Genomic DNA, 22,455 nt, shown 5'->3' on the forward strand with positions numbered 1-22,455 from the left:
GAAACAAATTTATGTCAAATTCCAGTTCCTGAGAAGAGCTAAACATAATTTCAGTAATAAATAAATAAATAAATAAAATCAACATGTGTTCCTTTCATTTATTTTTTTTAAACAGTGGCTCGTCAGTGTAAATATTCTTTTCATGTTATATTTTAAAATTAAGAATTAATTTTCCATCTATAGCTCCTTTCACTTTGCTAGAATTCAGACATAAATACAAAGTAAAGGCATTAAAATTTTTAGTCCTTTGTACAACTTGAAGTTTTCCTTAAATATTATAGACAGTACAGAAATATACTAAAGAAACCCAACATGTATGAATGGAAACATCAACTCCCTTATTCCTATTCTATCAGAAGGATTAAATATTTTGATTAATTTTGAAAACAGAAAAAAAAATTGTTTGGTGATCCAAATGCTCACAAACCAAAACCTTTAATTTTTAGCTTATATTAAACTCGATTTCTTTGTTGTTCAAAATAACTTCTGAATCAAAATGTATATCCAACCTCTATGAATGCAGATCAGATAGTTCAATACCATCCCCAGACATTTTAAGCACATCTTGGATGACCTAAAGCTCGAGATGCAAGAGTGATGTCAGGTAAAAGAGAGTAGAACGAGTAGAACTGCAATGTCTCAACAAAATGTTCATTAGAGGAAGATTTTCTTTTGTCAGAGTCATAAAGTAAAAAAAAAATGTTGGATCTGTGGGCCAAATATCTCCAACCAAAGCAGCCCGTCATTGGCAGGCAACTCTTCTTTCAGCAGTTTACACTGTAGCCCCACCTGAAAAATGAAGATTGAACATTCAGCATTTCCTCCACAGATGCCCTTTGCCAGCTCTTCTGGCTCTGCCAGCTCTCCAGTTCTTTTGAGGCAGCAGGTGGGAACCTCCTATCCCCACAGACAGCCTTCCCCATTTGTCTCATTTCCCATTTCCAGAGGGCTGTGGGATTGCTGACCTGATGCTTTGGTTACATCCCAACCATAGAAACAGAGGAAAATAAGTGACTGTCGGGACCCTGAGGGCACAAACAGCCCTCACAGCCCTGACCAGCCTCCCCTGGCGCATCCCAGGTTGTGTCCAGCTGGACATCTCCTGTGTAATCCTGCCCAAGCCTTCCCCCAGCACCCAGGCGGCAGCTGCAGCTGTGCTGGAGCTCACCATGGCACCCTCAGGCTGAGGCTTTCTGAAGTGACGAGGGATCCCAGATCTCTCAGAAATGCCTGCGAACCTTTTCCACACACCTCCTGCATTTTGCTCATGCCTCAGTCGTTAGTCCCATTGTGGAAAAAATAACATGAATTAGAGCTTTAAATTGACCTGTATGGCAGCTAAGGGCCAGGGCCAGGCTGTTCCCAAAGATCAGGGAGCCGAGGGCAGCCATGGGGGAGACTGAGCCATTGCCTCCCAGGGGCAGGCGTGTGCAGAGAGGTGGTGATAGAAATGGCCCCCATGGATGGGACAGCCATCATCAGGTAAAGACAAGGCAACGAGCCCGGCCCAGGGCCAAGGCAGGAAACCCAGCCAGCCAGCTGGGCTCATGGCCGGGGCAGGCACGTGGGGATGCAGTGCAGGCCGGGGCAGCAGGACCCCCAGGCCAGAGCTGAAATGGGCCTTGGCCAGAGTGTACACGGGGTGCCCCAGGCAAGGCTGATCTGGGCCACGCAGGCTGGTTTCCACACACAGAACCACGACAGTCAGTCACCTCTGTGGTGCCAGAGACCTCACATCATGTAATTTCCTTCATGAAGTGACGTACATCCATCTTCTGGGCACATTATGGCTTCCTATACTTGTCCTTGATGAAGAATATTAATTATGAGTATCTCTTACAGAGTACTGAGGTTTTTTAGGATGAGATTTTCAAATCCTTTATCCCCAACCTGTTTCCGCCCCCAGTGAAAGTATTTGGAAAATTCACATCTACTTCAGGACTGAATCAGCTCAGAAGGTAGGAAACCGATTTGGTCTTACCATGTGGTTTGAAACAAAGTTTCTTGTTCTTGTAAGCAGAGTAAGCTGCTATTGATCCAACAACTAATATTACAAAAGCAGAAATTATAGGAGATGTAACTCCTGCTATTAATCCTGAATCTGTGGAAAAAGAGAGAGGTTTTTTTCGGAGGCACTGAATGGTTTTACTTAAGCATATTCTCTACTAAGGTGTGCTTTTGTCAAACTATGAGAATTGTTTGGTGAAACATTGTAAATTCATTAAATAGAATTAAGCAGAAGACTAGTAATTATGTTACAACTGGTGTGAAAACAGTGTCTTAAATCCTAATTCAGTTCATGTACTACTTTTACAAGGATAACATTTTCTTACTATTTTATGATGATCAGAAACAAATTATAGAATAAATTATTTACTATACCTGTGTTTCCTCCGTGATTGAAATGATGCTCCTCTTCTCCTGGAATAGAGGGTGAAGTTTCATCAAGAAATGTTTTCACCTTGTTTTGAGAACAGTCTTTACTCAGCGAAGTGTGATTTCATACAGAAGGTGAAAGGGGGCAGCTCGGCAGAATTGTGAGAGAGGAGCTCCCCTTCCAGTCCTGACTGACAGCTGCACTGGCCGGAGGAAAAACCATCCATTCTGACATTTCGTTTTTGGAGAAAAATATTATCTTCTAAGAAAAGGATAATACTTAGCAGGCTACATCAAGCTGATTTCACAGGAGTGGGAGGCCAGAATACTCTGGCTATTCTCTACTGCCAGACAACCAGATGATTTATCAATAATTTAATTCAAGATCATAGGCCCAGCGCATCTACCTTCAGTTCTCAGCAGAAGTCCCTTGCTTTGGGGTTGTTCTAGCTGAATTCAAAGGGATAAATCCTGCAGGGTTCTGGCATATGCCAGAATGCTACAAAATGTTTAGGAATATGTTTCAAGCCTGAGTTTCAGGCTCAAAGCCATGGTTTGTGGAGAAAGATAACTAATCTAAATAAAAATAGCAGAGTCTTGTCCTACACCTTCAGTGACAAACAGATTACTGCTAAAGCAAAACTAACCAGCTCCAAGTTACAAGTATTAGGGAGAAGTTGCAAGGAGAATTGGTAAATACTACCTGTTATGTGCGGTGGTAAAGGCTTCCCATCAAAGAGATCTGAGTCATCAAAACCTCCTGCAAGATAAAGATTAGGATTTCTGTTGCAAAATTATCTGAACATTGGTAACCCCTTCAGGTCCCTTGTCCAGTCTTTTTGTAATGTTCTAGGGAGAGGTGAGGGACCATTGAAATCACAGATTCAACATGGCAGATGAGTCAGGTGTCTTGCACTGAATGGTCACCTATTCAAATTCACCTGGAAGCTGGAGTATTAAAAATGTTGGTGTTTAACCGTTTGGCATCTGTACTGGCACTTGTGGGATGTATGGGCTTGGGCTCTCAGTAGCACAAATTCTTATATAATACGGACATCTCAAAACCTGGTGGTTCCTGGAGCAGGAATTCAGTGGGTCCTTTCCAGGAAAGACTTCAGAAGGACCAGTCCACGGCTCACCACTACAATCGTACCAGAAGTAAATATAGGATACATGGTGGTAGCTGGGATAGATGTGCCACTTCCACTTGGTTTGAGTGGGTGTCTGGGACCACACTCAAAAGCGGTACAGGCTTACAGCCATCTCCCCAGTCCCACCTGTCGTATGTCCCAGGGCCATCTCAGATGCACATCTCAGTATGGATTTGAGCATAGACTTATCCACACCCTGTGGTTAGATGTCAAATTTGAACCTCAGCATGGCTCAGTGTATACATACCCAAAATGAAAAGATAAACAAGATGTTAGTCTCATGCCACTTAGGAGTCAATGACCCACATTTTGGACAGACAGAAAAGCTTTATGGTACCAACACTAAAACTCAGAAAATCTTTCCAAACACTGGGTCAGGAACAGTGACTACAAACGAGAGATGGAGGGTAGGGATGATAAAAGCTATTAATGAAGAAATAAGAGAGTAAACTATCCAAAATATCTGCTCCGAACAACTCATAGTGCTAGATTTTCTTAGGAGAAAATATTCTTACCAGAATTAATATGGCTTCCCGGTCGTGGTGGAAGAGGTGGGTATAAAGGTTTTCTTGAGATGTCACCTATTGATAATTAACATTGTTAGATGGTTGGACAGGCAAAAATGAGAGCTGTAAATAAAGAGTATGATAACCTGAGATATTATACCTATTTCTAATTTGTCCTCCAACTGTGAATTAAGGACTTTGTCACTAGCTAAAAAGTCTCAAGCACTGTATCAACAAAACTATTTAGAAAGGGAAAAGGGAATATTTTCAAAAATAAAATGAGAGAAGAATTCACAAAAATGTTGAAGGAAAATATTTCATGTATTTCTGGCAAGTGCTAACATTGTTTACTGCTGACAGCTGGGAAGCACAGTGTGTTACTGTAGGTGTCCATGGTGCAGTTATGCAGAGTCCACAGAGAAGTTGGTGTTCTGGGCTGGGCAAGAGGCAACAGGTTATCTCTGTGCCATCAGCAAATATTACTAAAATCTGCAGCTTAGTTTAATCTAACAGATGTTAAATTCATCTAACGCATGATGAATTTTCTACTCTTGAACAGTGCAAAATGATTTCAGACTTCAGTTTTGTTATTTAGGACTTTGTGCTGGTATTTGGCCTTAATTTTTGCCAAGGTATTAGAAGGCAATGCATTGGATAGAGCAGGAGATCTGATGATTAATAGCAGTTTCCAAACTGCACATACAGTGCTGGAGTAGCAAGAGCCAACTCAGGTCAAAACCTGCAAAAGTTAACATCCAGGTCTGTTGCTCTGCATATCTAGCATAAGTCCACTCTTGCTATCCTTTTTCCAACCAGTTCAGTTGCATATTTAACTGCCCTCATATCCAGACAGCAAATTTAGCTCTGAACAAATCAAAATTAGGTCACAGAAATAAATACCTATTTCCCTTCCTCTTCTTAAATCTTTCTTTCACCTTCAATACATACCAGATTCCCTTTTATCGTATTTTCTTCTTGCCTAGCTGGCAAACATAATGCTTCTGTTTGTGAGTAACATTTAGATTCTGATTCAGCCAATTATTTAGATATGTGCTTAACTTCAAGTGAGTTTAGCCTACTGCAGTCAATGGATTTTAGGTAGAGTCTTAAAGCTTTGCTGAATCAGACTTCGCCCGATTAATTATGTTCAATAGAAGAAGAGATTTGTCCTGTTCCAGATCTCTCTGTAATGAACTAAGACTCACCATGGCACAAAAGCAGGGAACTAGTGATCCCATTATTCATTTCTATTATGTTGCTGCATTTATTTAGTTTTCTCTAAGCATAAGAAGATAAATTCTATGGCATAGCTAGTGAAAAAATAATGTCTTCAGAACTATTGATAATGAGGTACGTATCATTAATCCCATTATACCATGTATGAATGTCAGTTAAGAACCTGAACTGAAAATGGAGCCAAGAAGTAAAAACAGAGGGAAACATCATTTGCCATCCACTGAATGAAAAGGTGGGGTTTAGTGAAGATACTTAAGCTATTCATTGATAATTTTATCAGCATACTAAGCCCATCATCTCATAACAGTACTCATTAAAAGCTTTCAGGAATGGAACAATTAATACAGGCAGAAAGAAAAGACAATATATATGGGAATTATAAATAGAATTAGATTCAGCTTTATAAAGTGTAGACTAACTTGTCATTCAAACACAGGCATGAAATGCCACAGGGCATCCTGGAAATGCAGAAAACCCTGGAAATGGGAAAGAATACTATAAAAGGTATGATGCTCTAAGACTGAAACATGAATAAACCAGACCACTGCAACTGGAGTCATAATTCAGAGGTTCTGTGCAATGGGCTGAGAAGTAATTTTCCTTTTGTGTAGCTTTGATTCAAGTGGAATTTTAGGTTTTGATTCAATACTACTTGCATTTTAGATAATTTCTGTGTACAAGAACCTTTCTAGAGTACTTCACATCCTTGGTATACCTCTAAACACACTAAACAAAATGTGGGGCAAAAATTCCCACAGTTAAGGATTTCATATGTCTGTACAGCCCAGCACAGTACTGTGAATACTCCCTACATCAGGTCTGGATGTTACAGAAATACCTGGAAGTTACAGCATGTTACAACAGCTTGACTGCTTCAAGCTTAAGCTATATCATGTCCACCAGTGCTCATCTCTTGAACATTCTTTCCTTCATTTCTGATTCGGGATCAGAACAACAAGCTCACACCTCGTTCTGTCCACTGTTACTTCCAATTCCTAATCTTAGGCAGATTCACTTTTGGTAGCTGAAGAAACTACTGCCATCACCTGTTGTCTTCAACCTTCTGCCAGAGGCCACCACCCTGAACCATGACAGCTGAATGGGCAGTACATCCTCTCCCCAGCTGTGACCATGGTACCCTGGCATGGTAATGTAAACCATAGCTGACTTCAGTTCATGCAGGTAGGTCAGTCTGCAAGCCCCCATAGCTGGCAACCAGGCACAACCCCTCCCGCTGTCCCTGTTCTGCGTGATGGCCTCTGGCAAAAGGGCTGCATGTACATGAGTTGTAATGACTCCCACTACCACAGTTCCTCCTGCAGTCTTGAAATCTCTTTTCACAAATTAGTTAGATTTCAGAAAAAGACTACAAAAAACCTCAACCATTATATTTGAGGAAAGAAGAGAGTACTCACCCCCACCAAGAGCATCTCCTAAATGCAGATCATTGTCTAAAAATGAAAAGGAGGAAGATGTAGAGAAGTGACTTACACACAACTTTTGAGGGAAGTGAAATGTTAGTTTTAATAGAAAATGTGAAACTGAATGTTTGACAAGCAACTTTTTCAGGTCAGTCCCACAAATTCAAATAAGGTATTACACTTTTCTTGAAAACTCTTACAGAATTTAATATTTGTCCACACAGTAATTGAAAAATTATATAATATTTTCTACTCAAATTATGAAAGATTCTTTCCTGCTTTAAATAAGCTCGGAATAAATCTCACAGTGGAATCAAGATCAATACTTCTTTAATATATCTGCAAGTACATAAATAAAATCAGCTATGTTACAATATTAAAATGTATCTCTTTAAAATATACTTATTTATTAACAATTATGTCTGTGGTTAAAACTGGTATATGCATGTTTGGTTTAAGTGTAATTTGTTAAACTGCAAAAACTAACACCCATTTCAAGAACAAGTAAGCAATAAACCTGTGTGGGGAGAGAGTATTGAATCAACTAATTTATGTAAGGGTCATGGTGACATAAAAATGTTTTGCTTCAAGCAATCATATGTGCCTGTCTGAATTTGGATGACAGTCTGTTTTAATTTGGCGAAGCTATAAAGGTTTTAAAATATACTTAAATATCTGCATGTGCATGTTATGCAGTGAATCAACAGACTGTTGCCATTCCCCCAGCACTGTACATGTGTCTCACTGTATCTGGGATGGAATTTTCCATCTAATAAACAATTTGTCTGTGAACTGCAGATGCATAAACAAGAACTCCGTTTCCAACATGCAGGTGTTGATATGAGTATGTGGGTGATATTTTAGGGTGTGTACGGACTGACGGTGAGCTCTGAAAGTTCACTGAGTAATAGGCAGAAATACATTAGATGGATGTCATAACTCTTAAGAATCCCATTCTTGTTCCTTATAAATGTGGAGTGCTAAATGAATCAGAAAAAAAAGCACAGCAAAATCTACGTAAATTTTGATACCAATGCTTATTGCCACAGAAAATTAGATAGATACTCAATTAAATTTTTTTTTTCATTATAATTGTATCAGAATTCCTGAAACCCAGGAAAATCCATCCAAATGCATCACTGTGCAGAACTCCACTTTCTTGCATTCCCTATATCCAGAGGGAGTGGGAAGCTGCTTTTGGACAGTACTAGTCTCATTTGTGTAACAGCTCAGAAATGCTTTGATGTCACCAGGATATCTGGCAGGAAAACAATCAAATTCATACTACATGACTCAGTTTGTTCTTGTCAAGTCAGGTGCTGATCCTGTCTGTGCCTGGCCAGCAGAGAGTTGCATTTCAAAAACAAACACCTTTACCTGTCAAATGCTAACACTGTAAGAAGCAGTAAATTGCAAACTGTATTCAATTTATTATCAAGATGAAGAATTCATGTAAAATTCAGAGTTCTGCTCTGGAGGATTCATGCAGAGATTTGTTGCAGAAATGCTAAGGTTGATATGAATGAAATACAAATGAAAATGCATGTGTCTGTAGGGACCAGAAAAAACAGCAGACCAAAGGGTTAAAAGAACAGACAATAAAGGTCACGATTCCCAGCAGTAAAACTGAGGAATGTGTTGTTCCTGTCAAAACCAACAGGCCTGCACTCCGATAAAACGACAGCACAGATGACTTGTCAGCAGAGGAAAAGCAGAAGGGCACTTTAAAGCCAAAGATTGCAGCAATATCACCTATTCCACTACTTTCCCATGCACCCACCCAGAAAATAGAATGTAGACATAGTCTGTGTACCCCAAACAAGCAAAATGAGATAGTGGGCAGCAATCTGGCCTAGGGTTCAGAGACACCGAAGTAAGTAAGATTATGAGGCAAAGCTGATGATTCTCCATAATAGCTGATGACTTATACAGGTTATAAAAGATCTGTACATAAACTGGCTTGTCATTTCTGATCAAGGAGAACCACTGAGACAGCATAAGGACTCAGTGGCTGGTGTACCTTGTCCCGTGTTGTGCATGATGCTCACCAGACCACCTAAGCACACACATCTTGGCACTCATGAGCATGTGGGCTTGAGCATATGGCTGAATTAAATCAATGGCAAGAGGAATGTGAGTGGGTAAAACCAACTTATTTAGAGATTTTATAAATAAACATCACCGACCATTAAATTTTGGTTGAAATTTGTTACACTAGATGGGAGGTGCCTACAGAAGAGTTTCAACTTAGGCAGAGGTGTGTGGGAAGTGATGCCCAGAGGACATGGCCTCTACAGGCTGAACCTAAATCATCATCTCAGCCAGCCTCATTTCTCAATGATACTGGCTGAATGAGACATAGAGGAAACCCTGAGGTTAAGATGAAGCATCAGGCAGATGCTAGAACATACTTTTGTACCATCTTTCTGCACTTTCCAAATCCAGTCATTGATTTTTAACACAGTCTTTTTAAAATTAGTTTTAGCTGCTTTTAAACTCCCTGCAGTCCTCTTCAGTGCTGAGAGAGATTCCAAAATGGTCTGGAAAACATGGAGTTCTTCGTTCCCCAGAATTAGTGAAGTCAATTCAGGTAGGGCAGATAATCATCTGACAGTCACATCTCTAACAGATTTAGCAGTCCCTAAAAAACAAATTCATTTCACCTGACTGAGGTAGCTCCACTGTAGATATCAGCATCCCTAGGTTATCTTGAAACATGACTGAGGACAGAGTGTTTTAGGGCACGATTCAAGTAATCTGCTTGAAATGTCTATGTTAGGATGAGAACAGTTCCACATTTACAGTGATATGAACTGTCCCTATACATGCTAATTTCTCTCCACTGACTAAAGGAAGTCAGGACAGTTAGTTAAGTAGAGGGCAGTGGCTTAGCAGTGCTTTAGAACAGACACTTCCAGTCTAGGCCAACCATAGATTTTCTTTGCAAAATGAAGTGGGAAGGAAGAATGCAACCATTACAGGATTTAGTAACTACCACATTCACAAAATGCTGTCCCTCTTTGTTCAAAAAGTGAGCCAGAGAACTGTGTGGAAAATATAACTGCTTTTGTGTACCTAAAGACTTATTGCAGTGTTTATTCACAAAAAGACAGAATGTTGTTGTGTGGGCATACATTATCTGGCATTTCCTGAGTCAAGCATTTTGTTTGATAGCCAGAAATTTCTTTCCGTGTAGTTTAGTTGAAAAATCTCTATGTTATCATAAAATGGTCCATCATAAATACATGTGTGGTTTTGTTGGGTTTTGGAGTTTGTTTTTTTTAACAATAACGAACGTTCATTGGAAATCGTCTTTTGTCATCCTCAGGACTACAGCTAAAACCTTTTGATTCTCTCTGCTGTTCAGAGCCTTTTTCATTTCTGACACAGATCTTTGTAGCAATCAATACTAGACAATATCAAGTAAATACATGGGGAGAAGAAAGAATACCCAAATTCATTCTGATGCTTTTCCATCTGTTATCAAGCATCATGAATATTTATGCTAAAAGATAATGGAAAAAAAAAAAAGGTAGAAGAACAGTTAGCCATTTTTAACAACAGTTACCCATAGTTATACTCCCCGGGGAGTTCAGTACAGGCTGGAAAACTGTGAAGAAGATCTTCAGGAAATAGAATGCCATCCCTGGCCAGTCATGCTCTAAAGCCTTATTGGAAGCGGTAAAGGCATGCAAATGGTAATTGTCAAAAACCCACTTACTTTACATGCAGAAGACAGCTAGTATTCACACAAATGATCTCAGCTATGGTACATTAGCAAAGATGATCAAGAATCTCATGGCAGACAGTTTCTACATATATAAAATCAGTTATGACCCATTGTCTTCATTACTTACTCAGCACAGGCCTTGTTGGTCTTCTGATCACTGTAGGCTTCCTGGTAATTATGTCATCTGTGGGACACAATAACATACCAATAAACAATAACAACTTAAACTTTTTCAACTTAACAAAAGAAGGTATCTTTAAATCTAGAAAGCTGCATTCAGTAAATCTTTATCACAGCAGAAGCTAAAAATGAAGGTCTATGTTTTTAAAGTCATTATTTATTTTGTTTTATTTTAAAGAAAATTTTAATTTTATGACAGAAACATTGAAATTTAGCAATTCCCAGTTCTGTATATCTTTAACTTAAGCAGTAGCCACATCATATTCCAGTCCTCAAGGAAAAGGACTTAAGATTTATTATTAGGCCATAGTAAAACAAGGATAGAAGATTTACCTACCTGGGTGATCAAGAGCATCAGCTAAATCAAAATCACGTTGACCTAGAAGGAAGGTGACAGAAAGAAAGAGACTAAGTCAATGGGCAGGTTTCCATGACCCCTAGGTCTGAGGGCTCTGGCAAAAAAAAGTACACCAGTAAGAGGCAAAACAAAAATCCATCCAAACAGAAGCAGGCGCCGAGCAGACTGTCAGCAGTTGTACCTGCACTGTGCAGCTCTGAAAGACCGTGTGAGATGGGCTCATTTAACTCAAAGAAGCTATTCGTTCAGGTAGCACAAAGAAAAGCTGCTCTCTCATGTTATCCATATCCAGCCGCTGTGCAAACATGCCTTTGAAGAACAGAGGTTGCCTGTCACAGGGCACAAGGGCTATTGCCAGGAGACGGCTGAAAGCAGCATTCAGCACCGTACTTGCAAACCAGAATCATTAGGTGAGAACTTTTAATGTCTTCATTATTGTTTTACTAGCTCGGCTTCAGAGAACAGCTTTACTGGCAAGACCGCCTTGTGATCACTTGTAACATGAATCAACTTTTCTTTTGAATTCTCCCTGTAACATGAGCCAGCAGTAAAAGATATAAAGATGTGTTTACCTAAATTAGTTTCCGCTGTATCTCAAAAAATCTGAAAGGGGAGGAAAGAACCCTTCCTGTTCTATGTTAGGTGACGTTAAATGTCGTTAAATGTCATAGAAGGGCAATTAGCATCCTGACCTTTGAAGTTCGCAGGTAAATAAAACTTGAAAATGTTTAAAATGTATTAAACTGAAGCATATGACTTTGAAATGAACAAGCACAGTTATTCATGTGAGTTTTACTTTCCACTCTCTACAGTCTGCCACTTTCCTTTTAATACACAGCTTTCATGAAACACCTCTTTGCAGAGTATGTATCCATTAGTTTACACCCAGACTGAAACTTCACTGTCCTTCTGTTTGCACATCAAATACAAGATCAGCCTGCACAAACCCGCAAAAAGTCACAATGTGCCACGGCTTCCCTAAGCAGAAATGTTTTACTGTGCTCTATGGAGCAAGTCTCTTGATCTGCAGCTGTTTATTATCGTGTCTAAAAGGCTTAATACCTAACTCTTCGATGAAGTGTTTTTCTTGGTAAGTCTTGAACACTTCACAGCAAGAAAGACATCATTGTTCACACAGGGAAACTGAGGAACAGAGAGAGGCCATCAGAAGTTCTCCAGCACAAGAGCTCTCTGGGTTCAACTCAGCCCTCTCTTCTCGACAGGTGCTGTCTGTCTTCATGGCATTCTTCACATTAATCATTGTTCCTGAATAATAGCACTCTCCTGTGTCAAAGACCTCCTGGAAAGATTAATCATCAGTCGTAAAACACTGTGTGATCCTCAGATAAAAATCATTGCAGGAGGATAAAGTAGAGAAGTTTTGATTCCTGTGAGGATTCTTCTGTAAGCCTGTGAAGTTAATTATAGTTGGTGTCTGATGGAAAAGATAAAATGAGGCTGGAATGCAAAATAGTGAATGGCTTCTAAAGCAAACTGTCCCTATAAATTATTATGAGAAACCCATGTTTGGAAAGAAGAAGCAGCTAGCAGCATAAGGCTTTCCTGGTAATGTTATCAGAGTACCATTTTATCTCATCATTTGAACTGATCTCGGAGTGTCACCTCCTGCAACCACCTGTCTTTCCCCTGCCTTGGCTGCTCAGCCAACCTGGTTAAGTCCAGTAACCTTTGGACTGGGTCCTTAGATGAATAATATTCCAAGACCCTGACAGGTTATTTTTTCTATATAAATGCATTAAAATATGTAAATACATAAAATTGACAAGTGGCTTCCTCAGAAGATATTTCCTGCCAGAGCCCTGAGGGCACCCCCAGCCCTTACTGGCCCTGAGGCCCTGCCCATGGGCTGTCCCAGCTGTGCTGCCACCCAGCCATGGCACCAGCTGATCCCAATGCAGACCCCTACCACAGGCTGACATCCTGCCATTGCCTCAACTTATATGGTCAAATTATATTTTTCTGAAGCATTTCTTCAGTACCAGCAATATGAACAATTTAAGTTTGGCTGTCCTTTGATTTTGTCCTCTGGATAAATTTTCATTCTTGATCGATGTCCTGCGTGCTGAAGGAGGCTGTCTGACCTGAGCCCTGCTGCTGGAGGATACTGCCAGCAGGGCTCAAAACATTTCTCATCAGAGTGAGTCATCAGAAATAGTTTTGTAACATCGAAGAGCTGTTGGCCAAACCAGCTCCTTTTTTACAGGTACTGACATGCAGGAACTAATGATACAGAAAGCAGCTACTGAGGTCCTAACGCTGTAAAGAGAAAGTGACAAAATCATCTTGTGAAGGAAGGGTCTGGAAAACTTCCAGGTATAATATTTCTTTGAAGTTAGGGAAAAGAAAAGAATAGAAAGAGGAATCTAATCAAAAGAGATTCTGGAATTCAAACAAGATGATTCAGATGCTTTCAATTGCCTGAGAACCAAAGTGAAACAGCAGACTGAAACAGTTACTTAACATCTGCCCTTCTCTTGGACAATACCAACGTTTCCTTTCCTGTTGTATGTCTGCTCTGTTATTGAAAAAGTGGGAAAAGACAAGAGGTGTTCTTTTGAGATGGCAAGGGAGAAATAGAAGACAGCTACAGAAATTTTAAGAAGAGAAAAAAGAAGCCTGAAAATCCCCTGCAGAAATTATTCAGATTTATTTATTTTTGTAATTATTTCTAATGATAAACCAAGTAATAAAATATACAGACACCAACACAGAATGACTGGTTGGGAATAAGACAGGAATCTACATTGAAATCTCTTTGGCTGTGTAAATATAAACTTTGACAGATGGGCAGATTGTATGTGGACATCTGTGCAGCATGGTAAATGATATTCCAATAAACGAAAAGATTGCTTGGACTTCCATCCCAACTTCCTCTGATAATAACATCAAATGACCGCAAGGAGTAAGATTTTGTGGAGCAGAATTTTAAATGCTTATTACCATTTCTGAGACTGCACCTAGACATTTTAAGAATCTAATTTGGGAGGATAACAGATGGTTAAATAGCTGAACAGCCCAGATTTCATCCACAAAATGGTGGGCCTAAAAACAAAAACACATTAGAGACTCAGAGAATATTTAGCTCAATAGGCACTGCAGTCACTTCAGGGAACTCTGAAGATAAATGACAACAGAAATAAATTAGTCAAGCTTCTTCACAGAACAAACAGACTGAAAGAAATTAATTTTCCACATACAGAAATGGCCTTTTTTTTGGACCAGCTTCCATAATAGAAACATCTGGAAATATACTGATGAAAATGAAAATGAAAGAAATTTTAGTGGGGAGACAACAGCTTTGTTCCTTTGGGGTTTTTTATTTGGTTGGGTTTTTTAGTTTGTGGTTTTTGGGTTTGGGGGTTTTTGGTTTTTTGTTTTTAAACCTCGATAAAGTTATGAAGAGATTTAACTATGCAGGAGGTATTATCTCAGAGTTATCTCTGTTATTACTGCTTTGGGCTAGTATTCTATTTCTTGGCATCACTCTTAGCCTTTCTTCTGGGAGTATCCCTGTTTTTACATACAACTAAAATTATTTTAATAGTGGTTTTTGTTGGGTGGTCTACAATGATTCATAACAAAGAATTTGAGAAAATGCTTATAAGCTCCTGCCTGACAACACAGAACAGTCCTTATCTACAAATGAGAAAATGCTAAGCTGAGAAAGCAAGCCCTCCAGATGGATATACAGTTGTATCACAAAAGGACCTGTTTTAATTATGTTTATACTAGCTGCTCAAACACAATGAACTATACTAACAGCAGGACTTTTGCTGGTGCTGCCAGCCTTATTTGGGATATAATTCCCTCATCTCCAACCAACACATGTAGCTGTGCCAGTAAAAATCTGAAGTGTAGACCTGGCCTACATAGCTAACAGGAGACTTCTCTGTAGCAGCCAGGCAGAGGAGAATAGACTCCATAAAGCCAAGCATCAAAACATAGTAGCTTAAAGTTCAAAGTTACTACATTTATTTTTACAAGCATGATTCTTCCAGGTAGGATAATTGCTTTCACTAATGCCCATACTTTCTATGAGCCTTTTCAATATCATGTGTGGAAGGCTGGTGATACAAAATCCATTGTTAGTCCACTTGATCTGCTATGGAGACTGTTAGGGTTGCTGTTTGCTACAGAGATACTGAGCCAGCTTTTAGTAAATTCCCTTGAATATAAGACATGTCCTGCTGAAGCATCATGGAGCTGAGGTCATTTTACCCCACCAAGGCAGACCCCTGCAAAGCCATGCCCTCAGGCACGTGCCCATTTAATGTTCACAAACTTTCGCCCATGTTAGTTTTCCAAAAATGTGACTAAAATAATCTAGTCACTAAAACAGACAAAGCAGCATCTTTTGACTATAGTTGACTTTGTGACCTAAATGTTAAATGGATCCATCACCCTCTAGCTGTGTAGCTGATTGATTGATCACAAGGGTCCAAGGTCACACAGTTGTTGAGGAGGATTTATGAGGAGCAAGGCTGGATTCTGCAGGTGGATGTTACCTGTCCATCATTAAGACTGTAGTCAGAATTTTCTGACAAATGGCATCACTGCAATTTTTAATCTCCATAAGTAGGCTCAATCCTGCCCTGGATCCATATGAACACAGCTTGTGGCCATTAAAATGATGCACATTTAAATAAGGCAGCATGAATATTGCTAAATGAGAACCAGGTTATGCAGCAAATTAACTTCTCAGGCATTTAATATGCATAATTTAGTATTAAAAATGAGGCTAAGATCCATGAGAAAATGTATTTATATGTGTATATACATGTATGTGGACATACATCTTAAATGCATACATGCACATGTCTGTTAGATAAAAGCTTTTGTTATTAATATGATTAAATTAATGGGCTTTGAGTGCATTGCTAGCAGTCATATGGTTGGGATGAGATTACCTGTGTTACAAATAAATTAGAAGCCACTAACTTAGAAATGTGAGCTAGGTAGAAAGGAAAAATAAGTTGATTTTACATTATTTTAAAACAAGAACAAAAATTATTTCTTAAGTGTAATTAAATAAGAATTGTTTTGTGAATACAATGAGCTTAAAATATGAAGCTGGCAGAGATTGTGGAAGAAGTGGGTGACTCACAAATGAGAACAAAAATTTTCTGTAAAGGAACAGTATGTTACCAAAATCACTCGTGAGACCCATTTTATGTTCTTTTTAGCCGAAATGGTAAATTATTCTTTGCTTAGATCATTCCTGATTATTGTACGATCATGAAACATATTTCCCCTGTAATGACAAACTAGGATGTATTCTCCCAGGTATGTGATCCAGAACATACCCCTTTATTCAGGAAGCAATTATGTTTGTTTAAAGAAAATTACTCATGTAAGAAAAGTTGTGGGAGAACTTACAGGTTTACACCTCAGAGTGGACACTTTGGATAAAATCTCAATGAGTGGTTACTATTTCTTTGATGTAATACCCTCATGATCCATATTTCCTGATGAGGTTACGGTATTACTTTTTTTTCTGTCATGGCCCTTTCATTCCATAAACAACAATTGCCATTGTTGGCGTATAAAATGAGTATGCTTTAAAATCTGTAATTAGGATCTAAATTCCAGTCTATAGACCACAGCATATGGACCTGATTATTGGTTCCATGTTTTTTGCTAAGCCACTTCTCTTTATAGTTTGAATTCACAGGAAATTAAAAGGTCTCTCTCACTTATTCATACAAGAACACATTTAAATAATTACCAGCAAATAAGATGCGCTAATAAAGCAAGAGTGGCAGTACTGCTTTAGGTCTGGGCAGCATGGTCTCATCAAACATGAAAGAAAATCTTCTAGTTCTACGGTGTTTACTTTGCTGTGGACAAACAACAGCTGTTCAAAGGTAGCTGCCATTCTTTATGATGTGATAAGTCCTGCATATATAAAATAAAATATATTATTTTCTATATTTTGCTTCAGAGTGAATGCAGAGGAAGCTGGTGTGTGCTGTAAAATTACAGGCAGAACAAAAGAGCTGGAACCTCTGATGAAGCAGCACTGTATGTCTGCACATCTTACTGAAATGCAGATTTTCAGCTTTGTGTCACAAGGAAGCGGAGCTTAGGCCACACTGTGGACTGTTCAGCCAAAGCCCCTCTCTGTCCCTGTGTGGTTCAAGAAGGTGTCAGCCCTTTTCAGCCATTTGGTCTGAGAGTGTCAGGCTTAATGACGGTGACGTTACGTGAGAGCTGTACAAGTAGATAGGCTCAAACAAGAGACCTATATGAGTGTTCCTACTGAAACCCTATAATGTGGCACAAGCAACAAGCTGTGTTGGGTGCTCTGAGTGACCTCTCACCACCTAAGTACCAGCTGTCTAATTCACATGTTCCCCAGCTGGTAGTTTAGAGACAACAGAGGGAGCTGAAGATAAGGTGAGACATCAGGGAGATGCTAGGCTTTGCTATTTCTGTTGCTCACAGAGTGTCTTTTAATGTTCCTCATCCCACCTTCATCCCAAGTACACTGGTAAAATACATGCAAAACACCTTTAGCTCTTCAATATGGATAGCACAGATCTCAGCAGTTGAATTTGTTTCAGAAATTCCGCTGTATAACTAGCTAATCTTGTGCCCCCTGAAGTCACAGTAGTAGCCCATCAGCATAATTATTTATATTGCTTCCAAGGGGGTTACTAATACTGCCAAATCAAAGTGGATGATCACGGCATTTCGTGCACAATCTTTGTGTTTAAGTCAAACAGTAAGACACACGTTCTGTGTGTTTAAGATGGAAAAGAGAAAAGAAGCAAAGCCTGCATCTTCTCTCTTTCATGCCATTAAGAACATGTTTTCTGGAAAAGAATAATGCTGGAAAGAGTTGCTGGACATCAGCAAGCAGGTCTGTTCAGCAACAAAGGCACCTCAGGAACCACCTCTCATCTCATTTGGACTAAATAAGAAAAGCAATTAGGGTCCGTATGGAGAGCTGAAGAAGCCACCGGAGAACACAGAGTAGCCTCTCTGAATGACCCTGGGCAAAGGCTAAGTGATCATCAGCTGGTATCTGAACTTCAAAAGCAGGACACTCAGAAGAGGATCTGGCGGCTTAGCCTTTGGAGGGAGCAGAAATCAAGAGCCTTGGCATGCAGAATGCTCTGCAAATCTGGGTTGGATTTCCAAACAAACAGCCAGCCTTCTTTTTGTTACCATTGTGCTCAGGAAACAAAACGGTCTGTACGATATTTGTGAATAGAATATATACCTGGCTTGTATACTAAACCAATACCTGTCTCATATATCAATTTCTGCTCCTTACAGATGGTAACCTGCAAGGTAGAGTTGCAGTTTTGATGTGATATAGATTGTGATCTGGGAGGCATTGTTGTTGTTAACTCAAGACTGTTCCCAGTGTGAAGCGTATGCCCCTGGTTCCTCCACCACTGATGTTTTAAGACCTGTGACATAAGAAAGGACTTCACTTTAATTTGTCTGCTAATCTTAATGCCTACTCTGGCCTTTCTTTTCATTTAATCTGGAGCATTGTTGCCCTTTGAAAATATATTGCTGTGGTTTAGCTTTTTAAATAAATTCTTCAGGAATTAAAAAACGCATTGATGACAGGCAAAGCTTATACAATGGAAGTGGGACTCGTATTTTCATAACCCATTCAAGCCTTTCTTTCAATTGAGATGGCCTATTTGCCTTCATGAGAAATTGTTCTACAGATCAGATTTTATACAGTATTTTCCCATAACATTCATAGATGTCAGCCCCCCTGTGGAAATGAAGAAAGACTCTGATCAAAACGATATGAATGTCTCTCCTCCTAACCATGAGGCAAAATGCCACAGAAAGGCATATTTTTATTGATTTTTAATCTTGAAACAGTTAGCATATGTATTTGTTTATTTATTACTCTCAATGGAATGGAAAGGGATTGACATTCTCCAATGCAAATGAGGGAAAAATACATACTGAAAACAGGCAGTTTGGGCACTGTGCCCAGGCTTGCAATGTGGCAGCAACATCTGAAAAGTGAACCCAAGAAGCTGAGTAACCACAGCAGTTGTTAGCTCTTCCCAAGCTCTGATATTGCAACAGCCCTGCTGTTGTTAGTGTTTCAACCAGTTCAGGTATGTCTATTTATCAAACTGCAATCACACCCTTGGATGATAGCACTGACATGACTACAGATGATAGCAGCTCTGGTATTGGGAGCGAAATAGTTTTGGCGCCCAGCAACAAGAGAATTCATTGTCTGATATACCCCTGCTGATACTGCGAGTGCTTCGGCACGTACATAGGGACCTCACACGGAGCAACAGCGAGGACTGGAGCTTGATGGACCAGTATAAGAAAAACAGGACTGTGTTTTTCATCTCTCCCATTCTGTCTTTTAACTCCAGTGAAAACTACATTATACATAAAACTAAGTCGCATAGTGTCTCAAATCCAAACAGGTCTGTAATTTTCTCCCCATAAAGTGCCTAGCTAATTAACCAAGAATACAATTAGTTTTGAGTCAACATCTTTGTAAGCCTTAGCTGAACAGTGGTACATGATTTACTGGCTAGCAATAAATGCTGTTCCCTTTACCTGCGTAGCTGATGGAGTAAACTTAATGCATCTTAAACATCATCAACTTTTGCACTGTCTTCATTACTGAACAAACATGTGATCTTTGGGTTAATCTTAAAATCATGGAAATATAGATTATATCTATATTGGGAAACTGAGGAGCATTTCTGAGAAGTCAGGTCTGAGTGAGAGCCTCAGCTGCTTTCCAGCTCCATCTAGGAGAGAGCCCTCAGGTTGCACTGCTTCCCCACTGCGAGTATGCACACAGGTGTGCAGCCCAAATGGGACCTGCAGTATGTTTCAAAACTGAGGTGTATGGCCCAAATGGGACCTGAAGTATGTTTCAAACAGGTACATGGTCTCAGTTACTGGGGAACTAGGACCTAAGTTGTGTCTTACCACACCCTAAGTGGGCAGTGTAGATACAGCCAAAGCTGAATTACCACAGATCAGCCGAGCTGCAGTAGCTGATATGGGATGTTATCACGAACTTCACTGAAAGATGTTGCTATGAAGTTTCTTTCATTTGGGTTTGGCTAAAAGCTACTCAGACAAGTAGTTGTTGCAGCTCAATTTATATGTAACCTGCCTAAGCTTGGAAATAACAAAACCCAGAGTGTAGATAAAAGTATGGAAGACTTCAGTGAGCATGTAAGTTTCTGAACTGTGTCAGGTCTCACTTTCCTTGTGCGATGTGGTCCTTGGTTATGCCACATGTTTCTGTTGAGATGTGTCCATCAAGGTAGTCTAGCCAACTAACTGAAGACAGCCGGACATAAAGGAAATGCTAGGTGGTAAGAGGAGTGATGTGATCTTGCCTGGCCATGGTGGAACAGTAGTTGCTAGAAGTTATCAGAGATGGTCACAGCTTAGATAAGAATTAAGGCTGCATATAAAAAGGTGAATCATGTGATAGATGTTCCTATCATAAGGACTTAGATCGGCTTTTCACCAGCATGCCTAAGCCTTTCTCATCATGTCTTGATTAGGACTGACAAGTGGTTCCTGTAAATGTCCCCTGAAACATGGTAAATACTTTGATGATAAAATTCAGTGTCTGTTGCCATAGACTTAAAATAACTAATTTTGCTTTTCAAAGTGGATTAAATAAGTTTCCGCAGTCATAAGACTGTGCCCCAATCCCACAGCAGCTTTCAGGAATGACTTCTTCCCCCAAGGAGGGCCTGAACTGGCTCTAAATTAGCACATGTATAAAGCAAGAACGGTTAGGTTGACTATCCTTGTAATTAAAGTGATAGAGGATATGGAAATTGGCTTGCCCATGCTCAGATTGTTTGAGCAGAAATATTCAACACAAGAGTCCTCCAGAACAAGAAAGTCTGCATGCCAGTGATTAGAGACTTGTGAATCATCGCAGGCCAGCACAGTCTTACTGCTCTGCTTGTTTCTATGCCACTTTACTTGCCAAAAACCTCTAAATAATTCCTCATTTGTTAAAATGGATCTATGGTGCTAATTTAAGGCAAGGTTTTTTCACTGCCCATCACTGCAAGATCTCTTAGCGACTCCACTTAAATCAGAGGTGGTGGGAGGCTGAGCAGCAGCAGGTATTTTGGAACTAGTGGTTAATGATTGATTTCTTCCTGCAGTCAAACACTGTGCTACAAGTTTTTGAAGTAATGTTAATATACAAAAAAAAAAAAGGTTACAAGTACATTACATGGCAGATGATACACATGAGGATGATCCTATTTGGTTTGATATAAAAATAAAGTTTTATAGAATGTTTTGCTAAAAGAAAATTATATTTAAATATAGAAAAATGATTCAATGTGAAAAGATGTTTTCCCAACTGCTATTCATTTGTCAAAAAATATGTACAAAATGTATTAAATTCTTCATTAATCCTGCATTAAAAAAAAAAGGTATGCCTGTGCGTGGATTTTCTATATTTAGGAATATGTTGGCTACGGTTAATAAATTATTATTTTATAATTATTAAAGCATGAGCACCAATATAAAAGCATGAGCATCTTTAAACTGAATCAGAATTTGTTTTTACAATATAACTAATATGTTTTAAAATACCAATAACCAAGAAAAGCTCTAAAAACATGAAGTTAGTATCGGACTAAGGATATCTGGAAACTTTAAGTTCCTCTGGAAGCTGCCATTTTACAGCTTCCGCTTAAAAAGCTTATACTCAAGTCCAAGCTTGTGAATAATTTTAGGGGAGCAACACTAAAGAGAAAATAAGAAATTATAACAAACAAACTCCAACTAGCATGGCTAACCTGAGTGATCATCCAAAAGATACATATCTCTCTAGAAAGTGCAGAAGTACTTATCTAAATACTCTTGAACGCTTCTCATGAAACAGTAGCAACAAAAATAATGTCAGCAAGCATTTCAAAATAAGCAAGCATATTTTTTTAGGGGTTGGGGTTTAGGTTTTGGGGTTTTTTTCCATTTTTAATAATCACGCTCTAGAAATAAGCCAAGGCAAAGGTCACTTACCTCTTACATGGACTAGAAGAAAGCCAAGGCACAGAAGAAGGATACTTCTGAATTTCCCCATGGTCTTCTAGCAGTGCCTTGACTGCACTGGTTGTTTTTTTCCAAGCAATGATGACAGATGTTGCAACTGCAGTGCGGAGGTTTGCGGGAGACACTTGGAATCAGTGGCTCTGTCCAAAGAGTTCCCTCACCATCACATTCAAGCACCACAGAAGAGAGAGGAGTCCGTAAAAACGTCTTCTAATACAAGACAAGTAACAAAGGCAAACAACCCTGCTAGTGCCAAGCCATAAGCAGCACCGTAGGTGCCACCTGCCCTCTAAGAAACCTATTTATCGCCCAGGCAGGGAGCGTGGAGAGCTGGGGAACCAGCAGCAGCATCCAATGGGGAGGGAGCCAGAGCGCTCTGAATCCACCTCCTCCCCGGAGGGAAAGCTAACCTGTTTGACATCCTCAC

The 22,455-nt window shown here is 39.5% G+C and overlaps 1 protein-coding gene across 1 annotated transcript; it reads right to left on the bottom strand.

The window, feature by feature from the left end:
- Positions 1-364: 364 nt before the first annotated feature.
- On the bottom strand, positions 365-22,059 carry XG (Xg glycoprotein (Xg blood group)). Its single transcript, XM_074816899.1, has 9 exons — positions 21,999-22,059; positions 10,938-10,979; positions 10,548-10,604; positions 6,685-6,720; positions 4,043-4,108; positions 3,080-3,136; positions 2,383-2,421; positions 1,982-2,101; positions 365-789 (listed from the first exon to the last, which is right to left on the bottom strand). Exons 1-9 carry the CDS (start codon positions 22,057-22,059, stop codon positions 773-775), a joined length of 495 nt encoding a protein of 164 aa, XP_074673000.1. The 3' UTR covers positions 365-772.
- Between the last annotated feature and the right edge of the window lie 396 nt (positions 22,060-22,455).

The sequence above is a fragment of the Strix aluco genome, chromosome 2 (assembly GCF_031877795.1).
Source record: "Strix aluco isolate bStrAlu1 chromosome 2, bStrAlu1.hap1, whole genome shotgun sequence".
In the NCBI taxonomy this organism is placed as follows: domain Eukaryota; kingdom Metazoa; phylum Chordata; class Aves; order Strigiformes; family Strigidae; genus Strix; species Strix aluco.